The following is a 17,758-nucleotide window of genomic DNA, read 5'->3' on the forward strand; positions in this document are numbered from 1 at the left end:
CTGACTTATTTGAATCTCTTCATTCTTAACTAAACAATAAAAATGTAAAATAACTTGTACGGTAGTCTCACACTGTCAATGTCAGACTTCTGTACGTTGTATAATGCTATCCAAACTTTATAAAGGCTCGGAAGTTCGCTGGAGACGCTATTAGTCTACAGTGCTAGTTACCATAAGCGAGTTAAGACTGGTTATTAGAGTAATTTGTACATCCATAGTGCCTCTCTGTCATGCTCCCTTGGCGATTAACCAATAACTTTCCATCGTCAGTTTTTCCGTCTAAATTAAACTAGGCTAGAATAACTGTGATATAGAAATAAGATACCTGTAATTTTAGATTTAGACCGATTGTAAACTTTTTTGAAAATAAAAACACCCGCATCCCAGGTCCCTGAGAAATATATATCAGGGGAGCGACAAGAGCGGCAGAAGCCGTTATAAACAAAATATGACGTGGGGGCCTTCAAAAAAATAGTAAACAGCTAAGGTAGCGTGTACCATAGATTGCATCATCAGTTCAGGTGGGACAAATAAATAAATGAAAACCCTTTTATTGCCATGAAAAAAATATACAGTGTTACACAAAATAAGAAAATTTTTATGAAAATTAGAAACCGATGACAAAAGGGAGTGGCTCAGCTTTACCGATACTGTTTGATATCCAGTGTCCAGCTGATTTTCAGCCGCCCTCCCTTCCCAAGATGTAAAAGGGAGAGTAGATAGTCGGAGGTATATACTTGTAATAAACTGAACTTAATAATGAGAATAGAACCGTGGTCAACTGCTTAACGAACATAAAAACGCAAGAATGCATAAATGAACTTAAACTTAAGTTAAACTGGTACAATATCATAGTACACATCTAGAGGAAGTATTACAGCGTTCCATCCGATCCGCTGTTAAGTTTGAATATCATAATACAATGTTCGCAACGACGGTTCACGGTCGACGGTCGGTTATGTAATAACCGTTAGAAGATACTGTATGCTAACTATTTAGTCGTGTAACAGTGCGTTTCTACTGCCGAAACACATACAAAAACATGATTTTTTAAATCATCGACTAATTTCCGTAACAAGAGAATTTAGAAGCATCTTCTTTAGTTTTTAATATTCGATTGTTTGCCATTCTAGTCTCTACAATGTAAGATGTTTTTTGACTCATATGACACTCTGAACGTAGTGGTGTTTCTATGTACTGAAGTAACTCAAAAACTACGGAGCCGAATTCAAAAATTCTTACATCGTGATAAAGCTACGTTATCAGCAAGTTTATAGGCAATGTGTTTTTTTGTTTTCAAAAGCTACTAATAAATGTGATGTTATCCTTACCGTTGGTGTGATGAATGGTATACGCGGTGGTTTGTAGCTGTAACCTTTGCTGGGGGGGAGATACTCGTTGCCGGCGCACGCCGCTATGCTGATCACAGAGGACGCCACTAGACACGACAGCCACATCTAGAAAAAGATTTAAAAAACCTAAGATACATATACTGTATTGAATAGTTTGAAACTAAACAAAAAACTTGAGTTCATGTCTTGATGTGACGGAGAGTCGATCATCGTGAAGCATTGTGAAAATAATCAGTGTAGTAAGTTGGATACAGCGCCATCTATTAAAATTTTAAGTACTAACATTAGCGTTGCTAGTATCACAAAAATGTAATAGATGGCGCTTTTCATTGTTAATGTTGTAAATGAGTTTTGTTGCGGACACATTAAAAAAAAGTAAAAATAGAATGTTGCATAGTTTTTTAGGAACCGAATTCGATTCGATATTATTTCTTACCACGGAGCCATCCGGTAGTGTATTTAAATTTTTATAAAACAGGATCCCGCGTCAGAATATAACAATAAATTTTTATTAATGCTTATGTTTGAGCTGTTGTTTTTTGTAAATAAAAAATCTGACCTGTCAACTAGTTTTGCGAGAAGTTTTTTTTTAAACAAAGTTATGCAGCATACGTTTGATGCGAATTCCATTTTTAAAAGTATTTATAATAAATTATTTTTCTCACGATCTTTGGCTATTAGGTTATTTTGATTTAATGAAAATGTTATTCTCTATTCTAGTTACAAATTTTAAAAGACATTTCTATGATCAAATAAACTAAAATAGATTATTCAAATACAACACTTTGAGAAATATAACTAGAGACCTTTAATTGCTTTTTCCTCCATCAAATTTCATCAGACATGTGACACTAATTGCAAAGAAATTGTACCAAAAATTCGTGTTTTACTCTACAAATCCTTTACGAAGTTTAGCATAACTAAGAAGCTTCTGTTTAGATGTGGCATAAACAATATTGAATTTAATACAGTAGCTTAGATGCGTGAAGCTGCAATGCAAATCGTAGGGGCAAGGTTGTGCCTTACCTCTCACTATTATATTTATTCGAGCGCAGATCTAATCGTTTTATATTGAAGGCATCTATTATAAAGCGTATACACTACATTGTTATACAGTATGTTAGGAATCTCAGCATATTTTTTAATATTTTTTTTACTGAAATACCATATAGTTACGACACGCTTTTGAGAACATATTTTCACGCCTTAAACGTGGGTAATTCTTGGAAAAAATCACTTAGCAAGGTACAAAAACTACAAACCAATAGCAGCAACGAAGCAAGTTATCATATTTACTTAAATCCGCCTATAGCAAAGGCATTTTGAGTATTTAAACTTTGACGTTTAAATTTAGAAGTTTTAGGAAATGTAGTTATTTGTAATATTCGTCAGTTTAAAACATTTGAATAACATAAAAAAATAAAAAATCTGTGTTAATGTTTGCGAGGCAACATTTCTAATTTACCTTATTTGGTCTGATTATAACAATAAATTGGGATTATTCAGAATAGTGGCTGAATGAGCTAGTTGTCTTTGCCTTTTTGGTCGGATTAAAAAAGGCTTGTTAGTTGTATTCTTACCTACATTACATTGTTTTTTTAAGGGAGTGATGACTGAGATGAAGTAGTAAACGTATATAGAGTTATGTGGAGGACAAAAACCTGTTGCGCCGACCCTACGGGTGTAGGATAAGAAGGAAGATGATAGCTATAACATTGTTTTACCTTTTAAATTACGTAGTACTATGAAATGTAACTAAAGCAATAACTAACATACGTCGTTTTAGTTTCAAATTCAAATGAAACTAACATTTGTAATGATTTAAATAGTGTTTTAAAAGATTGGACATAATGTATTTAATATATTTCTTCACAATAATTACGTAAAGCTGCGTGGTGAGACTCATTTGAATATCGTATTAACAATGGTTCTTTGAGCAGCGAAGCTCCCACGACTGTAAGAAATTAAATGATATTAATAGCTTAAAATTCGTCTTAATTAATTGCAAACTCCGATACAATACTTGTTTACTGAACACTGTTGAATATCTATCGCAGGATTCCCAGAGTTAGGGTCGTGGTACAGAGAAAGCGACGCTATAAGTAGCTATAAACTATATATCTTATTATAATAAAGCGTAAACACATGCTTCTTTGTTGCCTAAGATGTTATCAATTACAGCATATTTTTCAATAATCTTTTTTTAAAAGGCACTACACTTACGTCACGCTTTAGGCTATATATTTTCACGCCATTAAACTTAGGGGCTAAATATTTATAAAAACCTTAACATGGGAAAGAGACCATAAGTAGCTGCCAACATCAAGGAAGCAAGGTTGCCATGCTTTGTCATCATGTCGTCATTTTGACATTTGCAATTGAGAATTTTACAAATGTAAACAATAAAATAAAATTTTCATAATTTTCTGCGGATCAAGTCGCATGGGAACAGCCTAGTATTGTAATAAAAGTAAATTTTTTAAAGTATATTATTATTTAGTACTAGCTGTTGCCCGTGACATCGTCCACACAATATTAAGTTAAAAAGTAGCCAATAATATCCCCGTCTATGTCAGCAACCTTTCAGTGAAAGTCCAGTCGAAATCGGTCCAACTGTTTCGGAGATTACCCGGAACAAACGCGGCTTACGGACAGACAAACAGACAAAAATGTTGCGATTTTCGATCGAAAAAATAAAAAAAATGTCATTCCATCAAGTTTATATTCTAACACCAATAAATCCCACTTGTGGAACTCACTTCAAAATACTTGGAATCAATACCAATGTTTGTGACCTATGCTAGCTATGTTCGCTTCGCTGTGTCCACATACCTAACGGAGGCAGAAACAATAGTTCATTTCGCAACGTCCGTGCCTCAGTCGGAACGTTTTGCGAACAGATGCAATAACCCAAGGCAAGCGACTGCCGATTAAATATGACCCTTGTTTTAAACGCATTTCACATGCTATAAGGTTGATTTTACGATGGCGAACAATTTTGATAAATGGATTAAGAATGGAGTACAAAATGATTAATAGGTCGAGCCGATATAGACGGTCTATACGTGTCGAAGCCATACAGGTGCATACGACAGCATTGTTGACGCGTATAGACTTTTGACAGAGCTTTAGTTGTAGACAGTGAACGGTGTGTTGTCTCAGCGTAGATGTTGGGATTTAACTCGTCTTGAACTTATGTAGCTGACTGTACATATCTAAGATCTAATGTAATTTAATAAGTTCGCTAAGTGTACCATGTGAACTGATTCGAATCTTTATCTCATCAAGTTCCCTGTTTAGTTACCACACGTTTTCTTTATTTCAGGACGCAATCTTAGCAACGTGAGAAAAACTCGAGTGTTGTAAATATACATTTTTAATAACTTGTATAAACCCTTCCATCAAAAGATGCGTTATTTGATTGATTTATGAAAAAAATAACATGATTTTAGCAATTTAACGGATTAAAATGAATGTGAGCATTATTACTTGGAATGCAATAATTTTGTGTTTGTTTAAAGCATAATGTTAGGATAGTTCGATGACATATCTAAGTTAAAAAAGGTATAATAAAAAAAGTAATTTAAATGCCTTTATTAACAACATTTCATAAAACACCAATTACTAAACTATCGCACTACTGCGATTGTCAATTGTTTCCTAGCAATTCAACTGTTCAGTTGTGCGATAGTTTACTCAAAGGTGCACACGCTGTTAATAAATTATTCATGACCGATGATCATCGAATCAATTACATCGTTTTACGAAAGTCAATTTAGTAGCAAAAACTATTTTTAATCTGTTAAAATTACGCTTACAAAATCTATGTGAAAAAAGATCATTAGAGAGTTGTATACACCCCGTCACAAAGTTGCGACGTATGAAGTACGAACTATCATTAGCGTAGAGTCGAACTTGTGTTATCGTAGTGACATTTACGAGTAATTTTAGTAAATATTAAAGCAATTTGTGAACTTTACTAACGATAGTGCCCGGGTTAGATTAAACATTAAATTTGCATTTTCTACAGTCGTGGTCCCATACGTTAGGCGATCCTTACTGCGTAACCCGAGTTTCTTGTACCATAAGGTGGCAAAGGAGCAAGCTGCCACCTAAATCCGCTAAACTGGTGAAGCGACTGCTGCCAATAGACATTGGAAATTACGGATGTGTTGCCTTAATCGACGGAGGAGGAAACACTCTTAAAGATGATATTTCCCCTTCATTACGTCCCCTCCAGCGACAAAACCAAATTCCCTTCCTATCCTTTTCTAATAAGATAAAGGGTGGGAAGGAAAGAGGACTAAAATGGGCCACCAACACCACACTTATCAGAAGAAATCCAGAATTGCTTCCACTTCACGCCTGTCTTCTGTATTTGACCGAATTTTTATTAGTCTTTAGTCCGTATGCGGGGAACACCCCGCATGCTGTAACGCATTTAGCAAACAGCTAAAACTTACCTTAGATCATGTTATTAGATTGGCTTTCGCCCGCGATTCTTTCTGCGTGGAATTAAAATAACTTCGTAATTAGACTACAAGACTATGTTCTGCATTTGTGTCAAATTTAATCAAGATCTGTTAAGCCGTCCCGCAGATAACATTTAACAAACACCCATTTCAATTTTCGCATTTATTATTAATTAGATTTCTACATCTTATTAATATTATAAATGCGAAAGTTTAGATGGATAGATGGATAGATGGATGGATGGATGGATGGATGTTTGTTAGCGTTTGTAGCCTAAACTGCTGAACGGATCTCCATGAAATTTGGCACAGCTTTAGAGCATAGTCTGGAAGAACACATTGGCCACTTTTTATCCCGGGAATAGTTACGGTTCCCGTGGTATTCATTTAGTTTTTTAATGTTTACTCGATCATTCTGCAACGGTTCAACATATCTTATTGAAATTTGGCACAGATATAAAACAAAGCCTGGAGTACACATGAGATAAGGTTCATCCCCGAGAAATGTCCGGTTTCCGAGGGATACGTAGCTTTTTGTTGTTTATATAGTGCGTATGTTTTCTAATACCACGCGTACGAAGTCGCGGGCAACAGCTCGTTATAAATGAAATAATTTGCTTTAATCCACTTTAACGGTTTAGTTTGTCTGTTTGTTGCAATTCTAGTTAACAAATCATTCCAACCTGATTACTCTATCCATTGTACTGTGGGAATGTTACACGAACATTTCGCTGAAATTATAATATCCTTTTTTAACTTAATCTAAACGATCGCATTGTTTAATCGCGCTTTGATTCCTATGAGCTTATATGAAGCGCACACTACTCGATGTTTAGTTGTGCAACTAAACAGTTGAATTGGCTGCGAAACAATCGACAATCGCAGTTGTGCGATAGTTCAGTCACATATGCGCGCCCGCTCTTACAAAATTAGTCAAAATACAAAGAAAATAAAGAGACAATTTTCGAAATTAGACATTCATTATGTCTATTTGGAGGCCTAATTTTAGTCCCTTTCCCTTGCCACCCTTTTCTTAAGAGGAAAGGATGGGAAGTAAAAGTGGATTTGACGGTGGAGGACACGCATGTCCTCATGTGCGTCTCCTCCTCCGTCTATTAAAAGTAGGCAACGCATCTGCAATTGCGGATGTTTATGGGCAGCGGTCGCTTTCCATTTCAGTGGATTCAGGTGGCCGCTTATTCATCTGCCATCATATTATATAAAAAATTAGAATTTAATCCTACTAATGGCCTTTGGAGGCATTTTGTGCCTCATTTTTATGCCCCGGATTAGGTTCCTATACGTATTAACGTAGTATAATTCCGTAAGGGTTTCCTAACCTAAAAGATAAATAGATTTACATATAAATTAGTTCCAACATCACAATTATGCATCTGAAATTGCGATTTAATCTCAATTACATATTGCAAACATCTTATTACTGTTTATGTAATGGCAGGTCAGTTATGAAACGGTAACTCGCAGGGTCATTATTTTTATATTACATGCCTCCGACTACGCGCTTCACTACGGAAAAACAATAAAAAATGTTACCTGCATGAAAGAGAGAAATAAATCGATGTAGATTATAGCTAATCTTTTAAACAATTCTTTTAATTCTTGCCTATAAATGTATTGATTTACTATTTAATCTTAATAATACAAAAGAGACAACTTTCCCGCGTAAAACATTTTGACATAAAAAATCCCGCCAAAATGTTGCATGAAGTCCGCGGGAGTTGTAAAAACTTTAGTCTTTGGCAACAGATAAATCATCTCAAATTGCTGAAACGCGTTCGTTTTGACAAGAAAATTGTCTAAATTGCGTGCGTAACTTTTATAAACGTTGTTACGTAGACGAGAAAAAGGTCACTGTTTTTTTTATATTTTCTAATCTGTGCTACAGACTAAAAGTAAATCTAAGAATCATAAGTCCAAAAAAAGATGACCACAGACTAAAATAGAGAGGGGGATGGATAAAAAAATAAATTAATTTCAAATTCTGGACCTAGCGTGAATTAAGTGGGCTTTAGTTGTTTGTAGTTTATTTACTAAAAAAAAATTTTTTTTAATAGATAAATTTAAAGAAGACATGTTAATTGTTACAAAAATATTAATTTTGACATTTAGTTTTTTTTAATGGCTAATCGTTAAGCGCATAACGTTCTGGCAGCCTATAATTAAATCAACATTACTTTTTCTAACACTGGCGCAACGTAAAACTCTCACGGTGTATAAAACATATAATAAAAGGTCTTTTTGACTAATTGACCTTTGCCTCGGCTTTGTTTATGAATGTTTGAGAATTTGTTTTTTTATGTTCTCGTGAATTTTAAATACGTTGCCGCATTTGATCTAGAGTTTTAAACTTTGTAATATAACCATTTATGTTTGTGCTGTATTGAAATACATAGTAAAAAAATATGTTTATTTTGATTCTGACATCTGTCATTTCTTTCTGACAGAAAGGCAAACGTTTACAGTACGTACAGCCACTTTTGTTATCCGAACAGCAGAGAGAATGCAACAATGCTTTTGTTTAGAAAAAAGATGAATTACGTTTTGATCTTTTAAAAATGCTTGCAGACGTTTTGATTTATGGAGTGCATGTCTGCGATCATTATTTTATTCAATATATTAGATAATAACGTCTGTAAATGGACATAAGTCGTGCTCGTTGAAGTGATGGTAATGCCATGTTTCTTTCATTTGGTTTAGTTCAAGTACATTTAAAAGTTAAATGATAAATGCAATAGTCTTACACAGTACGAGGATTCATGTTGAAAACTAAACTGTGAACAAAGGAATAAAACTTCTTTTGGAATAATAAAAACGTGAATTTTTAGCAATAGAGAAATTTTGACACATTTGCTGCGCGTCGCTCCGAGGCTGGCTTAAAAAAGGATCAACGGAAGCGTCACCATAGATTACAAATCAAAAATTTGTCACAGAGCAAAAATACTGGAGTAGCACAGATGAAGAATGTCTATGGTTCGAACAGGAAAGTATGATGAGAAATATTTAAAAAGTAAAGATTAATAGCGAATTAAGTTCCAATTTTCGTATGCTTTTCAAAGTATTTAATATCTATTGTCGTAATTAAAGTGTGTTACGTCAGAAAGATTTTAAAGTCTTAGTAAATACAATTACAGATAATAAATTCTTAATTAGCAGTTTATTTTAACTTCAATGCGATAGTTAAGAGAGCGTACTTTTATATAACAAACGTAGTTAAATCGTTATGTAGCGTTAAGATGCGGTTGTTAAGTAATTATGAACATTGAAATGTGTAAAAATATGTTTTTAACGAGTTTAATTTGCGTATGTATTATAGGTTAGTTTTTTTTATTGTCCACAAAGTGATTTATTATTGTTAAATGTTAATAAATAAAGTTTAAAAACCACTTAACGTGTATTAATTGTTTGGGAAATATTCTCACCGGCGATATTTTTTGGCGGCAACTTTGCTGTCAAAATAAACAAAGATGGCCGACGTGATCGCTGTCGGAAAAGAAGTATCGAATCCATTGAACGGTCAATTAAACCGACTGATTAATTAATATGACCGTTAAATAAATAAAAATAATTTATCTCATTATTTTTTTTAATTATCTTTAAATACTGTATCGGAAATACTGTAAACCTACATTATTTAATATCTTTGTGTGAGACGAAGGCATAAAAATACAGAACAACTGCTATAAACTATCCCGAATTCCTATGAAATAAAAACGGAATTTTTAAAAAAAGAATCTTGTTTTCTTTTTTGCAAACATTACACATCCATTGGTTGCCATCATGGAACACTCCAACAAATACATTGCCGTCCCTTTTATTCTTTGTATTAAAACCGAGACAACAAAACATTGTACTGATGTTAAGACCGAGGAAACCCGCGCTAATCGTGTGTAATAAACTGGAAAGAGATTGACACTAACAACAATTTAATATGAAACCTTCTTTTATCTTTTAAGCCTGTAAAAGCTTTTATCTTTTCACTTCGACCAAATAAAGATAACGCAGATCATTCGTTACGGAGTTTCACTTACGATATGCCCATAGATTATATCGGATACGCATAACGATCGATACAAGAATAAACCCCCCAGAAAGTCGTATACTTTTATTTAAATCGATTCCCCGGAATTCGAACATTGCACATCGATACTTGACAATCGATTTATTTTATTGCGTCCGATTGTGAAAATAATCGATGTTTTTTTCTTAAATGATGGTTCCTTTTTTAAAATTTCTCTTTTCGGCCATATTTTTAGTAAAGAATTTGTGAACCTTATTTGAAGTACATTACGGAAGGATTACTCTTAGTAATTATTTTATTTACTAGCTGTTGCCCGCGACTTCGTCCGCGTGGTATTAGAAAACATACGAACTATATAAATAACAAAGAGCTACGTATCCCTCGGGAACCGGACATTTCTCAGGGATGAACCTTATTGTGTACTCCAGACTTTGTTTTATATCTGAGCCAAATTTCAATAAGATATGTTGAACCGTTGCAGAATGATCGAGTAAACATTAAAAAACTAAATTAATGAATCCCACGGGAACCGTAACTATTCCCGGGATAAAAAGTAGTCTATGTGGTCTTCAAGACTATTATCTAAACCTGTGTCAAATTTTTGAAGATCCGTTCAGCCGTTTGGGCTACAAACGTTAACAAACATCCATCCATTGTAACTTTCGCATTCGGTTATCTACATAGTTTTTTCAATGGGAAGTATTAATTAAAGTAATTAAATTAGTATCAGGAACTTTACATAGTATTGCCTTTAAAAGTTTATTTAAAAAATGTATAACACCTTGTCTTCAAGATTGTACAATTACCATTTATGTACGCGACTGTACATATAAATAGAAATTGATACTGATATAACTATTAAAGGACTGAGATGCATATTTTAGTTTTTTGTTTGTTTTTTTATTAATGAAGGCTACTGGACTTTTATGTATTTTTCTATCGGAGGTTGTTTTTATTGACTACTATGTTAGTTCCGATATTTTAATTACAAATAAGGTTGTGATCATAAAAAGGTTTTATATGCTTTGTAGAATTACGTTAAAACTTTTATATCTTTTTACTTTTACAGATTCTTGACCTTAGTTTTATTTCTTCTTTTTAAAGTAGGATAAATATATTATCTTGTAATCCCTATAATATATATAATATATTACAAGATATATATATCATCAAAATGTAAATTTTTGTTAATTTACTAACATTACCTTTAAACATTCCATCTAAGCTCTAGGCTTGTGCTAGGATATGGTTCACGACAGTCGAATGTCGGGATTCGAACCCTCGACCGCTCGGTAGTCGTACCCCAAACCATTAGGCTATTGTCAATGTTAATTGATTAATTTAGTTTAATTTACAACTTTCGACTAGTTTTTCATGTTGCAATAAAATTAGGGATTGCCATTGTTAAATTAGGATATCGATATTTTAAATTGCATAATTATTTTTAGTATTTATATGAGTATCGATGAACCGAGAACTTTAATGTAATATTTACAAATTTAACTTTACAATATTTTGTAGTGTAAACCAATGTACTAGTAAAAGTGTACTATTATTATAATTGCATAAAGATCTCGGTGAAATTTTGCGTAGGTGTAGAGGATATTCTGGACAAGCACATACCATACTTTCATTTTTATAACCACCCTTTTAATCAGAAAAAAATATCGATAAAATAATGTGCGTACATCACTATGAAATAAAGGTCTCCTGCAATACCTAATGCATGTGATGACACTCAAATTACTCGGTCGCGATGCGCCGGCGCATTTTATAGACAAATGCTTGATAGGTTTTCGTGATTGCCTACAGTTGTCGGCATTAACTGTATTTTGACTGTTGTATGATTATATAGCTATCTCGTTCATATACCTTGAAGGAAAAGGGACAGCAATATCTGGTATTTCACGGTTACATGTATGTTCTATTTTATCGATATGATTTGATAGATTTATCAGCAAGGTTGGTTTTAATTGACTGGTACATTCTGATTTGAGATTATTTTATAACGAGCTGTCGCCCGCAAACGTTAGCGCAAATTTGGACCACCTGTTACGCTATTTTGACAGCTCGGAATTAACAAAGTAACCTATAATATGCCTATCCATGTCAGCTACCTTCCAGTAAAAGTCCCATCAAAATCGGCTCATCCGTTTCGGATATTACCCGGAACAAGCGCGGCTTTTCTGTACATATTACAAACAGACACTTCAATTTCATTATATGTATAGATTAATTAAGATATAATAGTAATTGTCACGTTGTTTATTGTGTTTTTGAATGTATATTTATATGTGAAAGTCGAACATAGATTCATTATCTAGAATCTAGGTTCGCTGATCACATTAATTGTTTATTGTTTACGAAGATATTCAATTGTTTTAATTTTCTATAGACAAATGAACCTTTTATTTCTTGCTTAAAGCGTGCGCACATCTTTGACTTGATTCCTATGAGCTTAGGAGCGCACAGTATTCGATTTTTAATTGTGCAACTGAACAGTTGAATTGACAGATAAATAATCGACAATCGCAGAACAGTGCGGTAGTTTAGTCAAAGGTGTGCGCACGCTCTAAGTCTTCTATCTCTGTCATTCTGTTTAAATAAAAGAAAGATGACAAGCGACATTATACAGGGCTTACGACAATGGCTATGTATAATAAAGCCAGTTACACACGGCCAGTTTTATCTGATCCGATCATTCAGATAAAACTGGGTTTATTCTCAACCGTCACCCCGCTCTTCCCCACGTAGGGACAGATGAGAAAAAATAATCTTGTTGGAATTTATTTCATAACGGTTCCATCTGTCACCTTATTGGTGATAGTGGGACGGAAGAAACTTATTCTAACGTGGGGACAGAGTGGGGTGACGGTTGGGAATAATTCTAAAATTTTTGGTACTAAAATCCTAGTGGGTTTTAGAAACAAAAATTAACAAACCGAATTGATATTTTTTTACTATAAGTCAGAATTCTTGGAGACTTAAATTACTAGAATTAAAAGTAAAAAAAACCCATATCTCACGGTATTTCGTACTAATAGTACATGACTTGACATTATAGCTGTAAAATGGAGACCAATTAGATAGTTACTTTGTTAAGCAACGCCTTTGTTTGTCGTAGATTTTCAAACAGTAGGTGACGACGGAGATACTGTTAACAATGAACGATTAATTCATCTTTTTACTGTACTGTGGCTTTTTGTTAATTACAGTCGAGGAAGTATATTTCCTACCCTACGGTGGTAAACTTATCATATACATTGCAAGCCTTATACAACCTGCATGAAAATCTTAAATGGATACATGTAACAAGCAGGACGTTAGTTATGAGTGTGGTACACCGGTAGAGGTAGACTTAGAAAGAGAATGGATTGCGTGAAAGGTGACATGATCAAGGGAGTGACTGAGATGACGTATGATAGCGTTATTTGGAGGACGAAAACCCGGTGCACTGACACTACGGGAGTAATGAGGTAGGGAAGATGATGATGATGGTGAAATGCAGTTGTAAACTTGTTAGGGCATACATAAGTGCAGCTGTTATAAGCTGTACTATATTCGATCCTAAACGGTAAGCGAATTTAATTCTCTGACTACGTAGAAGTGATAAAATGATAGTGGTATGACAAAACGTTAACGACCGAATACTGAAACGTTATTTAAATATGGGACAGCGTCTTTTGAGGCCAAGCTAAAAGTTCTTACAAATTTTGAAGTCCAGGATTGTAAGCGCTTACGAAGCGAAGCATTTAAGTAAATAATAGAAAAAAATAGCCTGTTACTCACTGATAAAGTTGATTTTTATTGTGAAAAAATTTTTGAAATGGGCCCAGTAGTTTTTTAGTTATTTTAATACATACAAAAATTTCCTCTTTATAATATTAGTATAGATTTGTTTCATATAACCGTAAGGTTTATAAAATCTTGGGACCACCCACGTGAGTGGGATAGGGCCAGAGTTCTAATGCGGGAATGAGTATAAGAAGATTGTTTTAGTGTTTTAATACTTATTATAATTTACCTTTTTCATTAAATACTCCATTCTGTATCACACCTGTAAAAAAAACTGTCTGTTAATCAAAAAGCCGTAATAATATTAACATACTCCACGCTCACTTTATTACGGTCTGTACATTTTCATTGATGAAATGGCATGTATTTTGTTGAAAGTATTGTGTCCATTGTCCATCATCAATACCAGCTCCTTTTACGTCCACCCTAATTTAGGGTAGACTCCGAGCCCCTCGGTGGGGACATACAGTGAAGGGGGTTGGAGTCTTAACACTCTCAACACTGCGGGTTGACTATATATCTTTGAATTTCTTTACCTATATGTTCATTACGTTTTCCTTCACCGTAAGAAAGTCGGCTAAATTATGTACATATGAAATTCATAAATCACGTTGGTACATGCCGGGATTCGAACCCAGGACCTGTAGATGACAAGTCAAATAAACTCCTGACCCATCGACGCTTCCGATGTTTTTAAAGAATTTTTTAAAAGTTTGATTTGTTTAGAATTTTATCAGTGTTAAATAAAAAATAACCTCATATATAAGATCATAATATTCTACATTACTTGTTTCTTTTATAATTATTAAATAATAACCGTATTTTATTTCTATTTTATTAAATAACATTTCTTATACAATCTGCAAAGGAGATTGATTTCCTTTTAAAAGTCAACCACAGATAATTTAGTAAGCTCGGCATCCTTGCACATTTTTATTCGAGTAAACTACCGCACAACTGTTTAGTCTCGCTTTGATTTATGAGCTTATATGGACACTACTCGATTTTTAGATGTGCAACTAAACAGTTGAAGGCTGCGAAACAATCGACAATCGCAAAACAGTTGTGCGATTGTTTAGTCAAAGTTTGCACACGCTCTTAGTTTACTCCTAAAACAATAATAAAATGTTGATAATTTTATCTATAACCTAAAATACTATATTACTGCAACATTCTACACCTAAAATGAAGTATTCGCAAATCGTTTAAACGCAAATTGAATCAGTAATTTAATTAATTTGAACATTCGACTGTTATTTACGAGCAAAACCGTTCAGAATTCTATTTTTTTAATTAACACCTCAAATAATATGAGAATCAAACGGCTTCTGTTTATTAAACTTTGACTATAAAGTAACGGACTAGGCAAGGAACCAAAGCTAAACTAACTAGCTGTTGTTCGCAACACACATGTCGTTGAATTTAGAGTAATATTGACGCTTCAGGTCCTGTCATTTAAAGTCAATGTTAGTAAATAATAAAAGCGAAAGACACGTATTTGAATGAGATTTCAACATACGAAAAATATGATATTTTAAACAGACGATAGCTTAGTTTGTACAATTACGGTTTTGCGGTTATAGGTTTCTAACCTTTTTGACCGATTTTCCGCTTTAACATCTTAGCACGAATGGGCCGGCACGCCCGGTGTAATACCACGATCACACAGAAGACAGGGGTGAAATGGAAGCAATTCCATGTTTCGTCTGATGAGTGTGGTGCCGGAGGGCTAATTTAAGTCCCTTTCTCTTTACAACCCTTTTCTTGTAAGAAAAGGATGGGAAGGGGAAGTGGATTTGTCAGTGGAGGAGATACATAGGAAGGGAAAATATCATCTTTATGTGCATCTTATCCTCTGTCTATGGGCAGCGGTCGCTTCGCCATTTTGGAGGAATAAGGTGGCCGCTTGTTCGTTTGCCACCATTTGATATAAAAAAAGGTACTCAATTTGTCTGTATGTTTTTTATTATCTATGTTTTTAGAGAAAAGAAGTTATTTTATATAACTAGTCAAAATCTACTCTAATCAAGCTTTTAATTTTAATATATGATAAGCAATTTTATTAATATTACTAATATTATAAATGCGAAAGTTTAGATGGATGTTTGTTAGAGTCTGTAGCCTAAATTCAATAAAACTTGGCATTGATGTACAGGATAGTCTGGAAGAACACATAGGCTACTTGCATTTGTTTTTTTAGTTTCGCGCAGACGGAGTCGCGGGCGAAAGCTAGTTTGTTAATATTTTAAAAAACTATAAAAACATTTATTGGGAAAATCTTTAAAGAGGTTTTGTGTTTTAGATTGTGTGTGTGTGTCTAAAGATAAATTATATATTGGACTGTAAATAAATTTATGTTACTATGAAAATAAATTGAAAACACACGTCGTTCGTACGTATTCTGTTGATATGCCAAGTTCGTGAATTCCATTTGTTGGCGTGTCGAGATACGTTTTAAACGTTCGGTTTTCATTGCTACAAGAACATGACATTGCTAACTGAATATTTAAAATATATGTTAGAGGAGTGGAAGACCACTTTATTAATATACATTATACTGCTTACATTGTCTTTATAAAACTGACGTATTAGTAGACGCTTATAACACACTTGTTCCGTTCCATCGCTTGAAATACTGCGCGATTAAAAAACGTCGCGTTTAAAAAGCGCTGCGGTATCAGAATACATGAATGCATGTTCTAATTGAGCGTTAAAAAAGCGCTCGTTCGATTTTGAAGTATGTATATGCACCAATATTATAATAAACGGAACATGTAATTAAGTCACAAATTCGAATGCGTTTGACTTGTGAACCATTTTCTTTGTCAAATTTAATATGAAAATTATTTTTTTATTTACTGAAATTAGACAAATATTTTATAAGCAGAGCCGAAGTAGTAAGTGTGTAATTGTTTATTGTTCATAATCATAATAAATGTTGTTATTAATGTTTCAACAATTAAAATTAATATGTTGTGTTAATTTTTAAACTAATTTTATTCTAAAAATGTTTGTTAGTTGTCATATATCGTAAACGTTCGGTGAAATCGAATACATTTTTAGTAGATATTATCTATACTAATATTATAAAAAAGAAGGATTTGTATTTTTGTATTTTTGTATGTATTGAAATAACTAAAAAACTACTGAGCCAATTTTAAAAATTCCTTCACTTTAGAAAGGTAATTTATCTGTGAGTATTATATTTTAATTTCACATGGGCAAAGTCGCGTCCAACAGCTAGTAAATCGTATAATTTACTTTTAACCTGTGTTGATAATCCGAGAATGTTAAAGTCGGGTTTCGAACCGCGACCTCTGAATAAAGTGTTTTGTATCACTATTGGATCTTATTTACGATTTAAATCTTCAATAAAAATATTCTTATTGACACTTATGCTGTTTTATTACACCTTTTGTGTGAATTAATAATAAAATATTTACTTTTAAAACTCAACAAAAAAGTAAAGGTCACGTAGTTTAGAAAAGATATTAAGATGTTTTTATTTTTATTGCTGAATGACTCTAAGACGAATGTACTTTTGTACAAAAAAAACTAAATATTTAGTCTGTGGAAAAGAAAATTGACTATTAAAATAAAATAAATTCAAAACCATAAACTCTAATACTTCTGTTGAAGTTTATTGCGAATTCCTGGCCGCAGAACGTCAAGGTTAGAAAAAGAAAAAAGCGCGGGATAAAAAGAAAAAAAGCCTCACGTTTGCAATGAACTCCTTTCGTCACAACACAACACTTCACAATACACACATGCGCTCGCACGTTATTTCAAATGGCAACTGAACGAGGAATGCACATCTTGCCATTTTATAGTTGGTCGTATTTCTAAGATCCGTTGTGAAACATTGGGATGTACAGTGGGGGATGTTTCCGGGTACTGGATACATTTTTGGGCTTTATTGAACTGGTCGGTGTGAAAGGCCGCTTTGCCGCCCTTCTGGACGTCATTCTGACAGTTGTTTTTTTTTTAAATCTGATTATAATAGTCAAAGATAAGTGTGTATCCAGCCAGTTGCTTTTGGTAACATGTTGAAGTCACTTAAAACGTAAATTAGAAATAATTAATTAAATAAGCGTAGCCAG

The 17,758-nt window shown here is 33.5% G+C and overlaps 1 protein-coding gene across 3 annotated transcripts in view; it reads right to left on the bottom strand.

Moving 5' to 3' along the window:
* Positions 1-17,456, bottom strand: part of LOC106100285 (uncharacterized protein YacH-like) — a 24,997-nt gene extending 7,541 nt beyond the window's left edge. For 2 of the 3 annotated variants that reach the window (XM_013279110.1, XM_013279101.1), the window contains exons 1-3: positions 17,377-17,456; positions 13,888-13,920; positions 1,332-1,457 (exon numbers count right to left, since the gene is read on the bottom strand). In XM_013279110.1, the coding sequence (XP_013134564.1) occupies positions 1,332-1,457; positions 13,888-13,908 (147 nt within the window). In that variant the 5' untranslated portion in view covers positions 13,909-13,920; positions 17,377-17,456. The remainder of the gene's footprint in view (positions 1-1,331; positions 1,458-13,887; positions 13,921-17,376) is intronic. The other variant, XM_013279118.1, reaches the window with a different exon arrangement.
* Positions 17,457-17,758: the final 302 nt, after the last annotated feature.

Source organism: Papilio polytes, unplaced genomic scaffold (genome assembly GCF_000836215.1).
Source record: "Papilio polytes unplaced genomic scaffold, Ppol_1.0 DF824325.1, whole genome shotgun sequence".
In the NCBI taxonomy this organism is placed as follows: domain Eukaryota; kingdom Metazoa; phylum Arthropoda; class Insecta; order Lepidoptera; family Papilionidae; genus Papilio; species Papilio polytes.